The sequence below is a fragment of the Lissotriton vulgaris genome, chromosome 4_1 (assembly GCF_964263255.1).
Source record: "Lissotriton vulgaris chromosome 4_1, aLisVul1.2, whole genome shotgun sequence".
Lineage (NCBI taxonomy): Eukaryota > Metazoa > Chordata > Amphibia > Caudata > Salamandridae > Lissotriton > Lissotriton vulgaris.
This window is the reverse complement of record NC_141691.1, coordinates 1,450,299,134-1,450,320,957: the sequence shown is the minus strand read 5'-3', so window position 1 is coordinate 1,450,320,957 and position 21,824 is coordinate 1,450,299,134. Positions and strand designations below refer to the sequence as shown.

The following is a 21,824-nucleotide window of genomic DNA, read 5'->3' as shown; positions in this document are numbered from 1 at the left end:
TGCGACTGTCAACCTTTATATACCTGTGCGGTTGCAAAAAACCTGGGCGCAATGTGGCTGGTACCAAGGAAGGTCTCCTCCTTCCCCAGCGACAGGGCTGATCGCATTGCTAATTGTCTGGTATCTAACAGCATTTTCTTTTTATTCTGTATCTCTTAAGCTGACGTTTGTACAGCGACCACACTTGCCTCTTTTCATACATCACCAGAGTTATATGGGCCATTGTGCTGTGCTGCTTTTGTCTGTAATGTCCGGCTTTTTTACACTCATAAGAAATGTGACTTCCACTCTCCTTGCAAATGTTACGTTATATTACACCCATTCAGAAATGCTTTGTTTTAATGCCTAAATCTCGGATTTAACTATGTGTTATGTATTTTAATGTATATTGTGTATACTTTTATGGCCGTAGCTGCCAAAATAAAGTTCGTTTTGATTTTAACTTACTTGCTAATAATGCAATATCAAGGCGTGTTTCAGATTCTTATAAAAGTGTCTTTGTTCGTGTCATGCTATTTAAAATTCCCACTGTTGTCACCACATTTATTGACAAAAGCATCAATGTTGGACAATATAGTATGTTTTGGGATTAGACAACTGATAGCCAGCCTTGGTACCATTACGATCATCATTTTATTTTTATGGGGAAAAAACACCAACATAAACGTCATTAAAAAAATAAACGTACAGCCCCAAAGCAGTGCCAAACTTGCCCTAGTGCAAGCCAGGAAATTGATCCTCTAACCTCTTGTTGGTTGGTAAATTAACGCAGCATTCTGAACATCAAGAACTTTGAGAAGCACCAACTCACTTCTTCTCATCCCCCCGAAATTTAAAAGGAAAACGACCCAATGCCGATCCTTCTCTGGTAATGTTCCCAGGATATGGAACACACTCCCTACTGACCTCAGATGCAACCCCTATTTCCCTTGCTTCAAAAAGGACCTGAAACTCCTGCTCCTCAACCAATACTTCTCTAAGTCAACCAACCCAGGCATCAATAGACTAATGGTCTTCCCTCTCACTCTGACTTTCAAGGATGTGGTTACCTGCCTGTTTCAACCACCTGCGTTTTTCACTCCTTTAATTTATACTTAAGTGTGATGTATTTGCGTATATATTTTATGCATCTTTATGTCCTGTGATGTAGTGCAACTTTCTTTTCCTTTGTGTATGTAAAGCATTCTGATACCCAGGGTCGGATATAAAACTTTATAAGTAAAACATAAACATACATTTCTCTAGATATACTTCATTCTGCCTCTACGGTCACTGGGCACCGGTACCACAGCACCTGCTGATCCACCTAGTGCTAAGCCCTTCGCCCAAACGATTAGAACAAAGAAAAAGGTTGAGGGTGGGGTCGCGAACACGTGCGAACACGTGAAACTGATGGACTGGGTGACATTGAGAGCGATCATGTGTCACGTTACGATTCATACGCCTGAACAACGCAGAAACTATGTATCGGCGAATGCGCCGTTTCCGTGTCTGATGCAACTCGGTTGAGCTGCACGTTGATGATTAGCGCTGCAGGGGGTGCTGACTGTGCCGTACAGGCCCGCGGGCTCCACTACCGCCTGACTCTCGGCGGCACAGGGGGGGGGGGACACCAGTACGTGGCGTCATCCCGCCGTCTCTCAGGTGTGCGGCTGGCCCCGCGGCGCAACACTTCACAAAGTCTGGAACAGAAAGTGCCAAGGCAGGCAGGCGAGGAGGAGCGTGGTATGCGAAAGAGGGCGGAGATTCCCACGTCAGTAAAGGGTACCACATCAAGGATCCCCTCCTCTGCCGCCAAGATCCGAAGGGTGTGAGCCGCGCGACGCCCTCAGCCTGAGTAATACCAACAGGTCGGGAGACTCCCTGCGCCTGTCGCAGTCGGCAGGGGAGGAGACGTAAAACTTCGAGCAGAAACCCAACGGGGTGTGTGTTTCGCCAGCTCCTAAAGCGGCCCCACCCCGAAGACAAGCTACTCACCTGGTAGTCACCGGCGGCCTAATGTAAAAAAAACACACCCACCCGCTGCCATTGTGGTGGCGCTGCAGCAACCGCGGAAGCTGCGGCTGGCACTCGCCTCTGGAGAACGTCTGGGAAGGTCCGTCCGTCTCGCTCTGCTCTTCTCGCCCGGTGCTGGCGCTGCATACTCAGGACTGAACTCTGCCACCTCTTGGATTGTGCCATGGCCACCTGCAGTTTCCGGGCCTCGCAACGCTTCTGCCTGCTGCTGCTGGTGAGTGACTGGCGGCCTACGGGTCCCTGCAGGGCGAGTGAGCTGCCCAGAGAGCACAGTAAAGCCAGGGCTGGTACCTTCACCGGCCCCCGAGCTCTGGCCTACCCAGCGTCACCACAGGATTAGCGTCGCGTGTCCATGGCCGGCCATGAAGGTGCAGATAGGCTTCGACTCTGAGGGGCAGATTTACAAGCCTCTTGCCCCACCTTTGCGTCACTTTTCCCATGTTAAAAGTGACGCAAATGTGGCGCAAGGGGCTTGTAAATCTGCCCCTGACAACTGTACAGTGACGCGTGCATTGCGGTTTGAAACTTACGTTAGCTTTTGTAAGTGAAGGCCGTGTTGTCGCTAGCATCTTGTGTGTGCGTTATCCTGTTTAAGGGGCAGATTTACAAGCCCCCATGCGCCACTTTTGCGTCACTTTTAACATGGGAAAAGTAACGCAAAAGTGGCGCAAGGGGCTTGCAAATCTGCCCCTAAGTGTTTGCTTTGAGTTTATTTATTCAGGTATTTGATATAGCGGATCTAGCGCAAAGAAGCAACGGTGCAGTTTAGACGGAACCCTTTTATTGCAGCAGGAGCATCTCTAATGTGAGGTGCTGCCCATGGAAGGGTGTTTTTTGTGTGTGGTCTGGATGAAATCAGAGTGTGATGTGGATAGGCTGACGCATAATTCGTGGAGAACTAAACAGGCGCTATACACATTAATTTCATATTTGTTTTACTGATATCCATGCTTTGGGACACAGTGAGAAAAGTAGTTTGCTCACAACAACTCGTTATTTTGGAGAACTCGGGATTGGAATCCAGATCACTTTGTTTATATCAACGATTTATATAAATACTAGACAAGGATTTGACCGTTGTGAAAATGCCGGCCTGCCTCAGGACATCTTGTGATCTGTGCTAATGGTGCTTCCCAGGCGCCGGTCTCCATTCACATCGAGGTGGGGCCTTGGGACTGTTGCAGTGTGTGAGCCCTGCGAATAGACTAGCGCTCTGCGTCTAATCACACATTTGTAGGATTGTAGCGCTAATCTGGCAACATTTTGACGAGAGAGCATATTGACTTTGGCCTTCCACTAAATAAGAAGTCACTGAAGCATTTATAACTTTTAGTCGTCCTGCAGTACCTTAGTCGGGTGACATCTCTCTCTGTCCCCTGGGCATTACACGAGGAATGTTGACAGAGACAAACTGGAAATGCATCCCGCAGACATGTTTTCTTTAGAGAAAAGATCTCGGCTGAGTGCTACGGTGCCCGCTCCCCGTCCGTGGGAGCTGCTCTTTCTCCCTTTGTGGCCTGCACTCTCTGTGAACTTTAGCAGGGTTTTCTCAGTTGCATTGCTTGACCCCTTTCAAACTGCTGACCTGGGGTGTGTCATAAAGAACGCGTTTTCCATCCTTCCGTTGAAATCTGCACAAAAACCCCCGGCATATTTTTGGTTATTTGAGTAATCCTCCCAGGGATTTTGTTATCATGTGCATACCTCAGGCACATCACTGTTTGTGTTCACATGTTCTCGATGTCGTGTCCCTGCTGCTGGAGTTTCAAAACTAAGCATACTATTTGTATTTTGTCCAAGAAATGTCTTATTGTCCAGCCCGCCGTTGAGTTCACAACACTCGCCGTGCACTAAACCGTAAGGGTTTTAGAAATTGTTTTGTTGTTTTGTGACCTAAGATACGACTCATTTAGTGTCAAGGACACAGCTGCGATTGTTGTCTGACCCTCATTTATTCTTTAAGTACCATATTCGACTATCAATTTGTAAGTCACTCGGGTTCGGTCCCAAAAGAAAGCCAGGCCTCTTCTGTCTTAAACTTGAGTAGATATTTTCAGACTCTATAGCTGCTATTTAATAATAAAACACACTTTTCCAACGCAATTACTTAATTTACTTGTTGGCCGTGTCACAAAAATTGAACATTCATCACAGAAACTGGGTCTTCAATACTGCGAACTGAAATACAAATTCCCAGAACCCTAAATGATTAAAAATGAACTAAATCATACCAGACTGTTTCGACCTTGGAACATGTTCGAGCTGCAGACCTGCAACAGGCCATGCTATTAAGCTCTTTTCTTGACCCTCAGTGCTGTTTATTTTTCCAAGGGCAATTATTAGTTTGCACTTTTGCCCACTTTTCCGAGGCCTTTACTACACCACTTGTGTAAAATGTAGCAATCACCCAAAATGGGGGCAACAACTATTAGTGGTCTTTACTTCGCATGTTTTTGCACACAAGTGAATACCTACACTCAGACACTCAGTCACTTGCATGCTTCCCTTAATCCCTATTGTATTCCTGCAAATTGGCCACACCTCATTATAAAGATCACAATCGCTCCTTAAAGAGTCATATCCCTGTGACCTTACAGTACCCAAGCTCCTGTAGCTCATCATTTAATGCTACCAAGGATTTCAGCAGATTCACATAACTCCTATTAATTTATTGTACCACGAAGAAACTGGAGTAAATGCATGGAATGGTGTCCTTAGGAGCACAAGCTTAATTCAACTGATCAACAATAACTACTGAAAAATACACCACTAACCTTAGGTTTCGGAACAGCATCCCTACCCAGGATAAAGTGCTTCAGCGCCTACTCAGGGATAGTAAGCACAGTTACAATTCCATTGTGTGCAAAATTGCACCGGGTGTGAACGCTATGTGCACTGGTATATTTTTTGAGACTTCAATTTACTCTGATTAGAGGACTCACTCAGTTAGTTTCGTAGCCAGCATTGACCAAACAGGCAGATATTTTGAAATGCTTCTTTGTGTTAATTGCTCCCTGCAGTTGTGATTGCACAAGAATCAAAACATGCGGGCAATTTAAAGAATGTCTAGTAGAACTTTTTCTGAATTTGAGGATCCGTGTAGGTGTTTTTTTTATATACATTTCTGAACACATGAGGAGCCAGTCGAGGCGAATCATATTCAATTCTAAAACAGGCTATGGCAGGTCTGTATTTTAACCAAATGAACTTCATATGTGGCCTGTGCAGCAACCAGCAGCTCTGGCTCCTGCCTTCCTGAAGAACTTTGATATTTCAAAACCATAATGTGTTTACAAAGCAGGCACACCCAGCTCTTGGAGGGAAAACAGCTCTGCACAGTTTTTCATTCCATTAGTGCTGCGGTTGTTATGAAAGAAAACTTTAGGCACCTGCAGAGGCAGGAAAATGGCACAACATGTTGGATCTCGCGCAGCCGCGAAGAGGAGGTTTATTGGCAGATGACCTATTTGTCTATTGCTTCACCGTTGAAGTGTTAGCCATGTTTGGGGAGGGATGAGTGCACGTTTAGAGGTTATTATTTAGGATTAGTGTGTGTTTTTTGGTGAAACCTAATCTTTTTATTTAAACATTTAAAAAAGAAAACGGCAACAGGTCATAGGCCACTAAAATAAGTTAAACGTTCTGTATACATGTGAGAGGATCCAATTCCTTAACTAAGACTATTACCGGATTGATTTATGACTCTAAAACTATGACATTTACACATTTGTAGGTTACATTGTATTTACAAAGGCATGCACACAGGCATATGGCTTTCAGAATAGTGTGTAGGAAAATGTAAGTTTAATTTACACAGTGATTGTTTTCCCTCACGGTCAGCTACATTTTATGTATATATCCATAGCCCCTGAATGTGTGCCGCAGGGAAGGAACACGTGTGCGGCACAGTTGACTAAATTATGTTATGTAGCAAAACAGAATTGTTTGGAGTTATATTGTACATTTTGGGACAGCATCAATTGATTATTTTGTCATTTGTACACATGTTCACACTGGTCAAAGGCTTCGCCTCATTAGTCTCAGGTAGATGTAAATTCAGCAAGCCACTGTAAGGTGACCAGTTAATATTTGCAAAGGGCCTGCTACCACTCAGCAACTCACACTGCTGAGTTTTTAGTACATATTGCTCTTTTTGATCTGCAGCTAGTTTTTTGTTAAAATTAGCAAATTATGGAGCAGATGGTGGTATGTGGAATATGCAGCAAATCTACAATTATGCGAAAACGTTACAGCTGTATAAACTCATAATTCCAGAGGTCCTGTTCACATCCATATGTAGGCTTAGGGATCTTTTTAAATTCCCCAAATTGATAACTTTATTACATCTAGTCGATTAAAAAGACAATAATGTACGGCAGTCATAAGAACTGTCTGACAGTGATTAAACCTTTTATGGCATTTTTTCCATGGTATTTTTCAATTTTCCTGCCCAAACATGTGTCAACATACGAATACGACTGTTAGAAACGGCAGATGCAAATGTGTGGTATTTAATAAAATGCACATTTGTCTCCTAACACTGTGTGCGTTTTCTTAACGCATTATGTGAAATAATCATGTTAAGGATTAAGATATTAGGCAAACATTTTTATTTAATTTAGGAAATGTTTTTTTCAACTGTAAAGTATTTTTATTTTATTTTATGTACATGTGTTTTTTTTTTTTTTTTTTTTTTTTTTTTTTTTTTTATTCCTCATATACCAATTTGGGTGCTCTAGACGGAGATCCTCTCCCCTCCCCCTGGCATTACGATGTTACGACCACAAAATTTGACGCCAGAGAGAGTCGGAAAAAGGTACTCCCTTCTAGTATTTACTGTTTGCTTTATCCACCTCAGCCTCTGTAGCTTGGCGACCCTCGGGTTGGTTGAGGACTAAGCACCAACAGTACCCAGGTGAAATCATCGGAATACTCTCATCTGTTCCGCCATGCCACCAGGGGCTCCCAGATCTTAGACTCAGAGGAAACATCGCATGCTATATCAGACTCACTAATATAAATGATATACCTTAAGCAACCAGAGAAAGTGGGAGCATCTTCAGATTTCCATGCTTTACATATTTCTCGCCTAGCCAATAACATCACGTAGAAAATAAATTTAGTCTGCTGATTTGCAAGCTGGTAACCCGTCCCCAGACCAAACAGAATCATTGCCGGAGAGACCACAATCTGTGTTCCTAGTACATCCATCAAAAAACCCTCAATTTGTTTCCAAAACAAGTTAAGGCTAGGACATTCTACGAACATATGCATGTCATCTGCCTCTAACAAATTACACCTTGGGCAGCTATATTGTAAGTTTGTGATCCTTGTCATTCTTTTTGGGGAGAAATACACCCTGTACAGTGTAAACAGATGGTTTCGTTTAAGTGGAGCGGATTTTACTATTCCGTTCACCAGACTAAAAGAGTCCCCCCACAGGTCTACTAGTTTGTTGCTATCCAGCCCCAGACCATTTCCCCAGAGATTTTGAAGTTCCAGATCCGTAACTCCCTCTTTTTCCATCAAAGTCTCGTACCAAAAAGCGAGTTCTTTATCCCAACGCCCCTTTCTATTTACAGAATCAAATTTCGGGTTAGACGCACAATCCCATATTTCCGTAGACCACCAGCTTGACAGCTGGTAATATTTAAATCTTGTAAGGGTTCCTCCCGTCAATCTAGAGAAGGAGTCCCACCCCAATAGCTGCTGATCGTTTTGTAGATCTTTCCACTGCATTAACCCTGCTAATTTAAGAGGGGTTGACAATTGGTCTCTAAGGCATTCTGGGGTCCCTGGAGAGTCCCATATTGGGGCCTGAGAGGCGTAGTATGGAATTTGTAATTTTCTCCTAAAGAAAACCCAATTCTTCAGAGCCGTAAGTAGAACCTTTAGCCTAACCTTTTTGTAAAATCTGGGGTCTCCAAACTTAAATAAAAAGTATTCGTGGCCTTGGGGGATACTATGCAGTATTGCTTGAAACAAACGACCCAAAAAAGACGTATCTGCCTTACCTGCCATAACTCTAAAATTTTTAAAGTGGAAGGAATGGGCATAATGCAAGATGTCAGGTAGCGCCAGACCTCCCATTTTTAATTGTCTTCTTAACTTTTTAGCAGAGATTCTGGGCATTTTGGAATTCCAAATGAATGTACCTATTTTTCCTTGTAGTTTTCCCACCGCCTTTGTGTCGAAGGATAAGGGTATTGAATTAAACAAGAAAGTTACCTTTGGTAGTATAATCATCTTTATAAGATTAACCCTCCCGAAGATGTTTAATGGGAGCCCGGACCAACGCTGTAATTGACCACAGACTTCCTTATATACCTTGTCAAAATTAACTATCGATATCTGAGTAATGTCCTGGACTAACTGAATCCCAAGGTACCTCATCCTTATTTTTGTTTCAGGCAGCGCTGCCTCCTGGTTCCATTGCATGATTTCCGTTTTATCCTTATTGATTCTATAACCAGAGGTCTTTCCAAAGGCTTCTGCATGTTCAAAAAGTCTAGGTATTGCTACCTCAGGATTAGAAGTGAACATTAAGAGGTCATCTGCATATAGGGCAAATTTTAGATCCAGATCGTTTATTGAAAAGGGTTTTATTAAGTGATCTGCCCTTAGTTTGTTCACTAATGGCTCAATATATAAATTGAACAATAGGGGGGAAAGGGGGCATCCCTGCCTAGTGCCCCTTGATATTTGGACCCAATCTGAAAGCGTCCCATTTACAAAAATCCTTGCCTTTGGGTTCTGGTACAATGCTTTTATAGAGGCGATGAAGTTAGTAGGTAAGCCGAATGCGGACAGAACATCCCAGAGATAGTCCCAGTTTACCTGATCGAATGCCTTTGCGGCATCTATCGCAACGATAGTTAGCGGAAGTTTCTTATCAATAGCATAGTCTATTGCTGTGATAACCTGAAAAGTTAGCTCGTTAATCTGCCTACCCGGCATGAAACCCCTCTGATCCTCATGTATAATAGTTTTAATCACTTTGGCCAGCCTTGCCGCCAATACTCCTGCAAAAATTTTGTAATCACTGTTCAGCAGGGAGATCGGCCTATATGATTCAATAGTCAGGGGGTCCTTATTTGGCTTCAAGATTAAAGCAACTGAGGCTTCCAACCAAGTCTTTGGGATTGGTTCACCAGCCAAATATATTTTATTAAACAAGGAAGTGAGAACAGGGACGATTATCTCCGCACCAGTTTGATATACCTCCACAGGGAGTCCATCCGGGCCCGCAGCTTTCCCTTTTGCCATCTTCTTCATCTGATTAAGAACTTCCCCCTCTTTTATCTCAGATTTTACAAAGTCAAAGTCATTCTCGTGACACTGCGGAAGTCTGACCCCCTCCAACCATCCATCAGCAACCAGATTGGATTTATCCTTGGTTTCAGAATATAAGGTCTGCATGTATCTTCTTGCCTCTTCCGATATTTCTTCGTTAGCAAAGGAGACATCACCAGAACTTTGCATTTTAAGGCCATTGATTTGATTTCTTGCTCTATCAGACCTAGCCTTCCAAGCAAGAAGGCGGCCACATTTTTCCCCATATGAGAAGTTGCTAAGTTTACTTGAATCCCATTTCTCTTTAATGATCTTATCGAGATTCGCCTGATATTTTGATTTCAGATTTTCTAATTCTTGTTGTAGGATATGTATATTAGCATGTTGTTCGAGTGAGGCCTTCTGTAATTGTTGCTCCTTTTGCTTAATCTCCTGTAATGAGTTCCTCTCTGTTTCCTTCCTATTCTTACTTCTCTTGATCATTGTGGTTGTGAAAAAACCCCTTAAGTAGGTCTTGAAGGCTTCCCACACTATTTGTTCTGAAGCAGTTGCCTTGTTAAACACAAAGTATTCCTCCATTTGTCTCCTCAGGTCTCCCCTTATTTCCTCCTGTTGTAATAATGATCTGTCTAATGTCCACCTTCTGACCTGCCCTCCCTGTGGAATCTTTATAGATAAGGTTACTAGTGAGTGGTCCGATAATATTGCTGGAACATAAGAAGTGGTTGTGACTTTGGATAAGAGTTCTTGATCAATTAAGAAGAAATCTATACGTGAATGATGTTTATGTCTGTGACTATAAAATGAGTAATCTCTGTTTTTCTGGTTTTTGATTCTCCATACATCTAAGAGACTAAAGTCTTTCATGATGGTTTTAAGCTCTCTCTTCGATTTAGGTAGAGAAGAAGAAATGGCCTTAGAGGTACGGTCAAGTTTTGAATCAAAAACTAAATTGAAATCTCCTCCTAAAATAATAGGTGTATCTTGCTCCAACAAACTGGTTTTTAAGCTGATTAATGCATCTGGACAGTCCTGGTTTGGACCATAGTAGACCCCACAAGTCAGCCTTATGTTGTTTATAGTTATGAAGGCAGTCAACCATCTTCCTGTGTCATCCGTATCGTACTTTTGCACCCTTACCCCACTATTCACTCTAACAATAATTGCTACACCCCTTATTTTACTGCTTTGGTTAGAGCAGAGGAGATCTTGTATCCATCTTTGATTTTTGAAGGCAATTTTACATTCTTTCTGGTCTAGATGTGTTTCTTCTAGCATAATAATATGAGCATCTGATTTTCTCAGAAACTCACAGATTCTTTTCAGCTTTTTGTCCTCTCTAAGCCCGTTCACATTCCAGCTTATGAACTTTAGGTTATCCCCCGCCATTAATTATATGTTCGTCACTATCATCATTATTTGATTCAACTATAATTTCTAAAGCTATTTTAGATACCATTGATATATGAGGAAAATTTTCTTTTATACTTTTTGACCCTTCCCCCCCCTCCCTTCCCTTGAGGAACCCCCCCTCTTGAACCTTGGCGATCTTATCGCCGTTGAGAGCCATGTCCCTGGCCTAGTCCCTGCCTCATCTTAGTGCGTTTATATAATCTGTGTCAGTGCCTCTGTCTCCACATCATATCTGTGTGTTATTTTTTTTTTTTTTTTTTTTTTTTTTTTTTTTTTCAGTGCAAAAGAAAAAGAAAATAGTGATTGTTTTTTTTTTTTGGGTTTTCTTCTTTTGTTCTATGTATTTTTTTTTTTTTTTTTTTATTTAGTTTCACTCGCTGACCCTTCTACAAGTTTTCTTTTTCTTTATGTTATTATTATTTATTTCACAATGTGTTTTTTACATAAATTACACATATATTACATATATTTAACTACGGGCCTCTCTTTGCGCTTGCTGAACTTCTTGATGGTCCTTCATTGCTTCTAGAAAGCGGTCTACTTCCTGTGGGGAGATGAAGTTGTATGTCTTATTGTTCCAAACAACTCGTAATGATGCTGGGAATTTCATCATGACTTGAGCACCGAAACTTCTTATTTCCTGCATACGTGATCCTAACTCCCACTGTCGCTGAGCTGTTACCTTGCCTACATCTGAACGGATTAAATATTTTACTGAGTCGATCTGCAATGAAGTATCTGCGAGCGCCCTGCTCAGAATCAGCTCCTTCACCGAGAATGTTAGGAAGTTTACTAAGATTTTCCTTGGTGCATTCCGACCAGAATGTTACCGAAATGGATCTCTATGCGCTCTTTGGATTTCCTTTTCCAATTCGATGTCTGGTCTATCCTTCAATACACCTTCTCGCAGTAGTTTGCATACTAGGGTCTTCACGTCCCCATTCTCTATTCCCTCCGGAACCTTTAGAAACTTCAGATTGTTTCTCCTGGAATGGATTTCTAGTCGCTCCAAATCTAGTTGCAGAGACCTGTTCTGCTCTTTCAATTCCGTTATAGCCTTAGAGTGCGCCTCGTACCCTTTTGTGAGAGTAGCGACCTCTCCCTCTAGAGCTTCCGTTCTAGTGCCTATCTCGTCCATTTTATTCTCCAAAATTGTGCATTTTCGAGCGATCTCACTCTGGTTAGCTTCTGATGTTGCAAATTTAGGGAGCAAGCTTGCCAGGAGATCTTCCCTCAAAGTAGACAAGAGGCTCTCTAGGCTTTGATTTTCCTTCTGCGGTTCGTTTGATGTTGAAGCTGATGCTGACATGGGCACAGATGTCGATATAGGTACAGATATAGAAGGAGATATAGCTATGGGTGTTGTCTCATGCTCGGGTTCTTCATCCAGAGTCTCCCCTAGGTCTCCCAAGTCAGTCTCAGGGTCTAACATCAGAGGGGCATATTTGTTTTGAAGCGCGACATTTGATTGTGAAGGGGCCCCCAATGTATTGGCTGGGGAGGCCAAAGGGGTCTGTCCTGTACCTGCATCGAAGCTTGCTTGTACTGCTTGTACTGCTTGTACTGCTTGCTTTGTTTCCCCACCACTTCCTTTTGAACTGGATCCAATGTTTAGTGTAGGGCTGGAGACTGTCTTCTCCATTATCTTGAAGTAAGATACCAAAGAAGGAGGGGGTTTAGTTGATTTGGCAATAATACTGCCTTTCTTCAGCTTTCTGCAATCCCCTAGTTTACTTTTTTCTCTTTTCTTCTGTTTTGGGGTTAAAGGGGTTAATGTGGCTGGGCAGCCTGGTCCCTTGCTTCCAGTGAGTAGCAGCTCTTTATCGTGTAAGGAGCGCAGGAGGTATCTATTCCTAGCAGCTGGGGGGGCAGCAACCCCTGGAGTCTGCTTCGATATTAAGCCTGCCCCTCCGTTTTTTTTACTCTCCTGGTCCTTCTGTTCCTGGCTTCCCAGCAATATACACACCCTCTCCTCGACACTCGCTGTGAATTTAGTTGTTACTGCGCCAATGTCCATTCCTTCGGGGCTCCTATACTCTGCTGGAGCCTGACCCTTGGTCCCCACCACTGACGCTGCACTGATCACTGCACTGACCTGCTCCCAGTACTCCACATTTACCTTAAATACCAAAACGTCATTCAATGGAATGGAATTCAATGTCCCCCCTCTCTGCCTTTCAGAACTGATTACGCTCACCGTGTTCAGCCTTCCTCTACAGCTGCCCTTCCAGTGGATCCTCGCCGCCGCTGCTCGTGTCCTATGCCAAACCTTCACCGGACACCAGGCGCTGCGCTGCTCTGCAGCTGCCCGTAACACCGCGTCTTCCGAGTAGCTCTCTCGGGGACGTCCCATGCGTGCGCAGGTCCTAGCGCCGCTGGGTTTCCACACGGCGGCGCTCGAAAAAAAAAAAAACAATATCTCCGTCAAACCGAAGCTAGTATTCTCATGCAAGAAGTCCCCCGCATTATCTCACCGCTTAGTTCCCTGTGTTTCGCTCCTGCTGCCGGCACTGACACGACTGTCTCGCTCGGCAGTCTAGGTCCAGGACGTGCTCTCGCGGCCGGCGTTAGCCTGCCGCCATCTTCCTTATGTACATGTGTTTAACTTTAAAAATACTTTTTTATTTCAACTTTGATATATTTCACTTTATCATGTTCTCTCACCCTATGACCTCACCTATCAATACCAATTGGAGAATTTAGAGAACTTTTCTTGGTCTATTAAAGTATTATACAAATGTTCATAAACAAACTTATGAGATATGCATTTGGAATAGTTATAAGATTGCATCTGAGTGATTGTCACTTTTTCATGTTATTCCATTGACCACTCTTCTGACATATGATTGTGGGTGTCTACGATTATATTTTAGGCCTAAAGATATGAGGGCATCATTTCAAACACATGCGCGCACACCAAAACATTCTTGGTTACCATTCAGTAAGTTAAGTTCAAGGATTTCACCATTTCATGTGATAAATAATCTTAAATCAGGAAAATCCTTTACATCGGCCTTCATTTCTTCAAGAATGATACGTTCATTGGACCAAAAAGCTGAATTTGACCTTGGTTCTCTTAAAAATAATTCTTACTACTGTACAAGTTTATTGGGTGGACAGAGTCCATGCTGCTCATGTGGTCATGCATCCTTTTTCTGGTCAGACAATGGGCTTTTGCAGTCTGAGAGCTTATCAAAAACATTGACTTTACTTTTGACCCTGTAGAATTTAAGAATTCAGTTTTAATACTGGTTGAATTAAATACGGTGTAAGACTTTATTAAAAAAAATCATGAAGGTGGATATGTATTGCTTTCTGCAAATTAGAATATGAATAGACCAATAGGGAGGCGAGTTGATGACCTTGCTTGACACAGTTGCACAAAACGCTGACTAAAGCGAAACTATGATGTTATAGGCCAGGCATCAGGTTCCGCACTGTCATGATATTAGGCATTTGCAGCTCATTTGGCACTGCCCAGTCAAATCTGTGTCATCCCTGTGTGTAGTCATGCTAAGTATTCATCATTAACCAAAAATGATGTTCTATGCATTGCAGATTGTGTGTTTTTTAAGTACTTAAATTACTAAAATATTCACGAAAAACAAGTCCCACAAATATGATTATGGTTAGTAAATAATTTTAGATTAAGAAAATCGTCTGACCATAACAAATACAAAGGCAAAGAAACAAATGTTTTTTTTTTGCGCAATATCAGTCAAGGCTGCAATTAGACATTTTTATCTTTTAATGGACACTTTACTGGAAAATTGCCCACAGCATTGGCCACAGCGTTAAACTACATGTCAGGTTGCCTGCTTTGAGTAGTAGTGACGGTGTTGTAAGATTCAATTACATTTAATTTTATTGATTTAGATCTCTAACGAGATCAACAATTTCACATAATTTCATATCTTTACATAAAATGTTTCTATAAAAATATTTTTAAAATTTAATTTAGAACATGAATAAGACAGATTAAAAAAATTGGACAATTTATAACAACCAAAGTCATTCAGTGGACATTTATAAAAAACGATCAGTGTCATAAGATTCACTTTTCTTGGACTCCTGCTTTATTGAAAACGGCTCAGGAAGAGTCATCTTACTGAAAGTGACTTCTCAAATACAGTTGTGTTTTTTAAAGTTTCTTTTTTACTACTCCTGGGAGTCAGTCTTTTTTCTAAGGGTTTTCTTGTGGTGCCCTTTATGAAGAAATCTGCACTCATTTCTAAGACATAGCTGGCAACTAATTAGAGCCAACCTGTTGCTCCAGTAAGGAACTGGTCAGGCTAGATTGGCCTGGCAGCCCTTATGCGCTGCTGGCACTGCTGTCTCACTTCCGTTGTATCAGCTAGGAACAGGTGCACAGTGCACATTGTAAAGGCCCTTCTATTCGAATGGTTAGCTGAAAGTGGCAGTTGTAGAGATGCTTGTCTGAAAATGTACAATATGGTTCCTTAAACCTGAGACTTTCTGCAAGTCAAGTAAAATATTCTAAAGTAATCCACTTTACAGGGCTCATCCCAGCCTAGAGCAGAAAGCAGCTTTTACAAATATACAACAAACATATACATTGCCATTTATTGATATTGATGATGGTTTCGATGCATTCAAAACACATCCAGTGTTGATCATGTAGTATGGGAATAATCCCTACACAACTGCATGAAGGTACAATAATGTGTTTCATGAAAATAGATCCATCATTTTTCATATATGATCATAGAACTTAATTTAGTGGTTGTGACGTTATTTCACATGTGGTTGCTAAAAGCAGTCACACATGCTAGGAAATAGTTATGCAAATTTGATGCAGTCTGAGGTGTATGTCATATGCAATAGATCTATATAAGCAGGCATTTGATTTTGTTTCTTTATGTATTCATGCAATATAAGCATGGATTCAAATGAAGTCTTGACAGCTTATCCCTTGCCTGGAATGTAGAGTACAGTATTCGTGAGGCCAATAGATCTTATCCACTTTGCAAGGACTAAAAAATGCTTCTCTATTTTTTGCGTCTTGTCAGATGTAATTCAAGGTATCGGATGGCTAAATACCCTTTTTAAGTTGGCTTCTTTATCTTACAAAAAAATCTCAGTCTTACTTTTCCAGAAAGCTGTAATCATGTGACTGTGGAAGTCCATTTTTTCCTTAGGTAGGAGGCCAAGATTCACAAATTAGTTTAATTTTGAGATCTCTCTTCGCAGATGCTTGGCTACAGCAGTCATTTATTCTGTATCACTTCATCTTTACAGAGATTTCCTAAAGACATTTTTAGTTGAATAGTTGGGCGGTCGACTTCGAATTTGGGGAACCGGATGAGAGTCTCGGCAACAATGCTCAACGTCCTGTGATTCTGGGCAAATCACTTAATCTCCCTGTGCCTGAAAAAAATGAATATGTCCTTCTGTAACACAACTGGTGCTCATGTAAGGTGCTTTGATACCTTCGGGTCAAGTTCGCGCTATATAAAACTCACGGGAAAAAAGTGAAATGGAGCAACTGGTGAATTTCAGGCTGCATCGTGACAGATTAGTATTAATTGTGCCAGAAAATGACATGACACACCACCCCCTTACATAAACTATGATCCCATTCTTACATATGAGGAGAAAAATCAAGTTTATTCCAAGGGTACCAAAATGACGACGTCTATGGTAAGAAAAGTGACTTTACTCTGTATGAGGCATCATGTCTGTAGGTAAGTAGATACATAGGGTGAGCAGGTATCCACCTCAAAGGATAAGGCCACTACCGGCCAAATAGCACACACATTAAATAAATGTGTACTCAAACCCTCGTAATGTGATACAAAGGAGCTAGGTTTAAATAAAAAGCAATGTAAAAAGTAAGGACTGCCTGCACAGTAGAAAAAGTGGCACAAAGCATAATAAAACCCCACACCAATTTTAAAACAAAGAGAAAAATCGTATGAGTAAAATAAGATAAAAACAACAAAAACCCTAGAAGGAGAACAGAAGATATGAACTTTAAAAGATTTAAGTGGAAATAGCGCCAAAAAGCCAAAAGCCCCAATGATAGTCTATGGCAGTGGTAGACCGGGACATTAGCACAATTTTAGTCTGATTGCGATGGAGCCTCAGTCAGATACTACAAGTGGACTGGTCCTTATAAAAGTCAGGAAGTCAGAAAGTTTGAAAAGTTTCAAAGCCCAAACATAGGAAGGGCGTTTGCCACTTTTTTGTAGAAAACAATTAAAATTTCTTTGAAGAAAAATCCTCCCTGAGTGGGCCATCAATGAAACTGTTAGCTGCTGCTGTGGAACCGAAGACTGGATACCTGAAGCAGGTTAGTCCTGCTGGATTTCTAGACCATCGGAAATTTCTTGCTGAAAACATTCTATGTCCCACAGCAGAATGAGACTTAGTAATTATTTTCAGAGGCGCTGGGAGCCTTGAAATTGGAATTCAATCTGAAGCCATGGAACTGCTGGTTGAATAATTCTTCTGGTCGGTGCCTCTGAAGCTCTGGAGGAAATGTTTTCAACCGTTTCCAAACCTTTGTTCTGGTGTCCAAACAACCACAGGAGTACACTTCTGTTGGACTTGGCCCGCAGGGCAGGTTCACCCCTAGACTTTTTGCCTTATTTGTGACCCTGTGTCAGTGATTTTTGGGTCTCTGCGCACTTTTCCCTGGGCCCCAGAGTGAAAGTGCGCGCATGTAGTATGGCTGGCCTGCCCTCCCATAGGAATGCATGGGGAATGTGTGTGTCCCTGGTAGTTCCTGATGCGTGGGGAGTACAGGCTCGAGTTTAGTATGTATAAACTCGTGAGAGTGAATGCTGCAAGATGGTGTCTGCGGCATGTTTGTGTCTAGTTGGGAAGTGCTACTTCTGGACATTGAGATATGTGTGCAGTGAGGGTGCTGGAGCGTGATTGGCTGGAGCTGGCTGGCATGCCAGGCTCCAGGAAGTCTGGATGGGTCTGCCCGGTGGTGAGTGGGAGATTAGCATGAGTGATGTGTGGGAGGAGTGTACCTGTGTCCTGGATGGGCTGGGTTTTCCCCACACAATGCTGGCTCCGCCCCCCTGTGGTGTGTCTAACGACCCTAGCCTCCCCAGTGAATGAAATGGGTGGTTGGGCCATCAAGAGTGCTCCAGAACCAGCTGCGACTGGTTTTCCCCCCACCCTGCACCCTGAAACAAAGGATTTGTCAGTATAAGAAGGGGCTGTGTCCCCACTGAAAATGTTCTTCTTTTGGAATCCTGCCAGAGGGGGCTTGTGCCGCTGCTGGGGCCAGAAGGACCGCCACTTGGGGAGTCTCCCTGCCTGGAGACCCAGTGTGCTGGCTCTGGCCCAGCCTTGCCCCCCTGCCTGCCTCCAGCCCTGCTGGAGCTCTGCCCTGTCCTCCAGTGCTGGGGAGCACTGAGGACTTCGTTGGTTACAACCTGAGAGCGCTGCTCTCTGCCCTTCAGCGCTAGGAGCGCTGAGATCGCCTGCCTAAGCGCTGGAAAACGCTGTACTTTTGTTCGAGCGCGGTGAGCGCTGTATCTTGCCCGCTTCGTGGGAGGATTTGGCGGCGCGGGTGCCACCCCGCTCATTGCCGCGTTATTTGCCCGGTTTTCGAGGGATCTGCGAGGGAGCCCACTCCTCGGATCCTGGGAAGCCGCCTGCCTGACTAAAGCGAGCCGCCGCGCTGCCCGCGGCGACCCGGAAGCAAAGGAATTACCGGCCAATCACCGCGCGGCCCGGGAGAATCGACCCGGAAGTCCCGCCTTCTTCACCGAGCCGGGAAGAGAGAAGCGGCCGGCCGGATCCCCGAGGCTCCCCGAGTGGAGAGGAGAGCCCCGAGACCAGCGGGAGAGACCCGCCGCCGCTGGAGAGACCAGCGCGAGATCGGTGAGTGCCTGCCTGCAGGGGAGGGGGGGGGAGCGTCGGGACACATTGCCGGTGTCCGCCCCGCCCCCTCTCTGTAGCGCGACCTCGCGCCGGTAGCAGTGAAGAGCCAGAGAGGCTCTGGGGGCTTTTTCCATTGTCGAGCCTTGCGAGGCTCGGTTGCCAGCCCCGCGTCCCGAGCCTAAGAGAGGCTCTCGAGGAGCAGTTTGTCCGTGCCCCGGGGGCACCAGTTGATTTAGAGCCCGGCGTGGCTCTTTGCCAGCATTATTGCCTTGGGTCCCCAGAGAGGGGGACCCCACAGCCCAGCGAGGCTGCACCTGTTCAGTGCTGAGGCCCTGAGAGGCTCAGCGGCCCCCCCTTACTGGTGAGAGAGCCTAAGAGAGGCTCACCAGTGCCACAGTGGTGGTTCTTCGAGCCCAGAGAGGCTCCAACCTTGTGTTAACTTTCCCTGCTCCAGTTGTCCAGCACTTAGTGGACAACTGCCACGTTTAGGCCCTGACATTGGGACACCGGGACAGTCACAGGTGGTGACTTGTGAGTATGGGGTAATGGTTATTGATTCTGCACCGCTGAATGTATTGCTTATGCGTCATGTGCCTTTACACCTCTGAATGTTGATACATCATGTGTTTTATCCTTGCACCCCTATAGGTATTGTGACATGTAGGTGGTTGTTTTCTCCCTAGTACAGGTGGTGCTAGAGAGGTCCTGTTACCAGTGATTACTGGTTGTATGCTCTACTGTTATATTTTTGTGCTACAGTAATTATTTCTAAAAGTGCTGATACCCTTGACAGTGGTCCAAGTGGCCCTGTCCTGTACAAATATCCCTTGTAAATTCCGCCCGTGCCTGTTGGCACCGTGTAATAAGATGTGTGTTTTATCTGATGTATATTTTTATAATACAAAGGCTATTTTTACATAACCTTGTGTGGAGTGTTTCTTTGTGGTGGGCCTTGGGTGTTGTTGCTGGGGTGCGTGCGCAAATACTTAACTTACATCGCCTCCAAGTTTAGCCTTGACTGCTCGCGCCACGTTACCTAGAGGGCGAGTAAGGGTTGCCTTGGTGTGTGACTCCCTTGCCCTGACACCTAGAACTGGCGATCCCTGACTGACCTCGACGCGAGTCTTGGCCGGCCAGGGTCCCGGTTCTAACATTGGCGGCAAGCGGTGAGGATAAGAATTTGTGTTTGCGTTGTACCACAGTAGCAACTGGCCACTACAAAGCTCTGCATTTTAGATGACCACATTGTTGGGGATTATTGTGTTTTGGTGAAGTTCCATTATTGTTTCTTCTCCTGAAGAGTGTCATTTGATAATTGTGTTCAGTACATTTATCCCCCGCCCTGCTTCCAGAGTTTGGTACCTGTGTCACTTGTGGTCAGGTTGAGAAGTCAGGGGTGGTAGAAACTGCCTTACCGATCCGAGGGGAGGGTGTGTGTGGATGAATGGTGTGTTTTCCTGGACGCATGAGTGAGTTCTTTTTTTTTAAGGAGAGTGTTGAAATTTTGGAATTGTGTACTTCTACTTCAGATTGCTAGTTCCCTTGTGTTGCACGTGTCTGTGAGCATCCTGTCAAGATGGAATCTCCTTTTAACCTTTGTGGCCTGTTTAAGTACAGTGTGCATGAGTTGGTACGGTTATGTAAGGAGAGAGACATCCCAGTGAGTGAGTCAGACACCCAGTCCAAGCTTAGGGATAACATGATCCTGTGGCAGAAGAGTGACTGGGAGCGTGAGCACAGTGAGAGGGAGAGGGCCCGGACCGCACACCATGAGGGTGGTGGGTCTGAGGGGAGCCCTGAAGAGTCTGATGTGGAGAGTGAGTTTGACAGTGGATGGGCGCCAGCAGAGAGTGAGTACCCCCTAGATAGGGAGTCCCTTGCTGGGTCCAGTGTCAGATGTAGCACCCCATCCCTTTCCCTGTCCCCAGAGGAGTGGGTGGATAGGAGAGAAGAGAGGGAGCACCAGCTGGCCATGGAGAAGCTCAGGTTAGAGTATGCCTGGAGGATGGCGCAGCTGGGTGTGAATGAGCGGACTGCAGAGGCTGAGAGGGCCTGGGCCAGGGAGAAGATAGCCCTAGAGTGTAGGTTATCCCCTGACCGCAGTCAGAATTTTCTGGATTCCCCAGGGAGGGTGGAGTCCAGTGGTGGCAGCTTTTTAAGTGTTGGTATTGACAGTCCCACTCCCAGTTCCCAGAGTATGGTACCTGTTTCCCCAGAGGAGGAGTTAAGGTTGAAATTCAGGGGCAGTAGGAAGCTGCCTCACCAGTCTTGGGTAGACTTTGAGGAGGACTGTTGTGGAGCCCTGTGTGATTGGGTACGGGAGCCCACGAAATGTGATTGGGACATATTGTTCGATATGTTTCTCAGAGAGCAGTTGCTCAGTTGTTGTTCCCCAGGGTTGCGGCAACACCTGATGGGGTGTGGATTGTCTGAACCATGGGAGCTTGCACTGGAAGCAGACCGCTGGGAGAGGGCCAGAGGTGCTGTACAGTCATTAGAGAGTGAGTCCAACAGTAGTGGTACAGGGAGCTTCCAGCCCAGCGTGGTGGAAGAGGCTCAGTGTAGCCCAGCTAGGTCCCAGTATAGTGAGACGGGTGAAGGGGCTGACTGCCTGGCTCAGCGGAGCAGGAGTCAGTGGGTGGCTGAGAGCCCCCAGAGGCCCGAAGCCCTGTCTCCGAACTTGGGTGGTTTCTTGAGGGAACACCAGGTTGGGGACCTAGGCTGTCCTGTTAGTACACTTGAGGAGGATCTCCTAGTGTCTAGGGAACCTGGAGTGTCTGTAACCAGAACTCCAGGGGTTCCAGTGCCCGGCAGTGTCGCTCCAGTTGGGAGGGCACAGAAGTCCGAAGCGAGGAGTGATTGGGGGACGAGGTTCCCAGTGGATGCACCAGTGGACCAGAGACTAGCCAGTTGGGCTAGGTCTTGGGTGGACCCGGGTGGCGCCACTTCTGGTCTGGGGGATCTTTGCGCACTGTCAGGTGGACAGGAGGCGGGAGATCTGCGCCAGACAGACCGTCACACGACACATGGGTCATGTGTCAGCCTCAGGGGGATTGCGTGCGAGTCCCCAGAAGTCCTGGAGTGCCAGGCAATTATTCCACCAAAGGTTTTAGACCGGAGGTTGGGAGGCCAGGTGCAGGTTCGGCCTGACCTGAAGGGTAGGACGACTGTAAGCAGTGTCCTGACCGGTTCTTCCAGGGGAACTTCTCCAGTTGGGAGAGGGCAGACCTCTGGAAGGG

General features: G+C 44.8%; 1 protein-coding gene across 1 annotated transcript in view; it reads left to right on the top strand.

Annotated features, from left to right (window-relative positions):
• Positions 1 to 1,354: 1,354 nt before the first annotated feature.
• The window catches only part of LOC147724093 (desmocollin-2-like), a 125,678-nt gene continuing 105,208 nt past the window's right edge, over positions 1,355 to 21,824 (top strand). Inside the window, exon 1 of the mRNA XM_086965673.1 lies at positions 1,355 to 2,230. Within this exon, the coding sequence (XP_086821799.1) occupies positions 2,180 to 2,230 (51 nt within the window). The 5' untranslated portion in view covers positions 1,355 to 2,179. The remainder of the gene's footprint in view (positions 2,231 to 21,824) is intronic.